The sequence below is a fragment of the Cyprinodon variegatus genome, unplaced genomic scaffold (assembly GCF_000732505.1).
Source record: "Cyprinodon variegatus isolate N-32 unplaced genomic scaffold, C_variegatus-1.0 Scaffold65, whole genome shotgun sequence".
Lineage (NCBI taxonomy): Eukaryota > Metazoa > Chordata > Actinopteri > Cyprinodontiformes > Cyprinodontidae > Cyprinodon > Cyprinodon variegatus.
The window spans coordinates 1273671-1274707 of NW_015150518.1; the positions used below are offsets into that span (position 1 = coordinate 1273671).

General features: G+C 43.5%; 1 protein-coding gene across 1 annotated transcript in view; it reads right to left on the reverse strand.

The window, feature by feature from the left end:
* hectd2 (HECT domain containing E3 ubiquitin protein ligase 2) overlaps positions 1 to 1037 on the reverse strand; it is a 58365-nt gene that overhangs the window by 27066 nt on the left and 30262 nt on the right. The window contains exons 13-14 of the mRNA XM_015371808.1: positions 721 to 785; positions 541 to 634 (exon numbers count right to left, since the gene is read on the reverse strand). Of these exons, the coding sequence (XP_015227294.1) occupies positions 541 to 634; positions 721 to 785 (159 nt within the window). The remainder of the gene's footprint in view (positions 1 to 540; positions 635 to 720; positions 786 to 1037) is intronic.

The following is a 1037-nucleotide window of genomic DNA, read 5'->3' on the forward strand; positions in this document are numbered from 1 at the left end:
GTTCAGTTTGGTTTATAGAGAATTTCCCAAAAATCCTCTAAATGTGCAGGGTCATCTTTGAGCACGCCATTTCACTTTTCTTTCACCAGTTCACCGCAGTTCTTCCAGCAGTCCACACTTTCTCTGCTCTCTTTTTCTCATGGTCTTCTCCTTCTTTCCCATCGCCCGGCTTGCCACAGGTTTGCCTGCTGTGTCTAAAAGTAGCAGCAGCAGCAACCCAGACTGACAGCTCATTGGCTCTTTTGGATGACGTGCAGCCTGGAGCCGGACGCTCCCCAGGGCTGTACCGTATTAACAGGAGAAGAGGGGCAAGTAAAATTTGTCACTGCTGTCGGACAACATGCTGTAATTTATAAATGTTTTAAATCAGGTTGGGTCCGGTTTAGGCAGCAGGTGGGTCCGTATCCATACAGCAGTCCAACTAATCTGTTTTGATATTTAAAGCTTTTATCTAGAGCCTAAACTAAATTTTTCTGCAGGAAACTAAATCTTAATTTTTTCAACAAAACAGGTTTATTAGTTGCTTATAGAGATACTTACAGGCATGACCTGCTGCAGGTCATCCAAGGTGGCTGTTGCCATGCCAACAAAAGCATTAGGATCAGAAGGTGCCGTTGGTGGAGTGAGGAGTTTTCTGCAGAATATTATAGACATGTCAGCACAAAAAAAAAAAAAAAACACACAAAAAAGGTTGAATATATGATATTGGAAACATTTTACCTGTAACAGTAGAGTGGGAAGTGGATGTCCAGAGCTATGCTGTTGTAAACTGCTAAGCCCATCAGCTGATGACACAGTGGGTTAAGTTTGAAACACAGTTTCTATGACAAGATTAATTTAGCTGCTGCATGGAGATGGTTTAAACAAACACCAGGAGGGAGTAGCCATGTGGGGGTTCTCTAGATACTCAGAAAGCCCCGCTGCAACTAATGGGTCAGCTTAATGATGGGTCCAGCACCATTGATGCGTCGGTGCATGCATCGAGCCCATAGAGCAAAACACTGTATCTGTGCTCGTGTAGTTTCAAAAAGTCATGT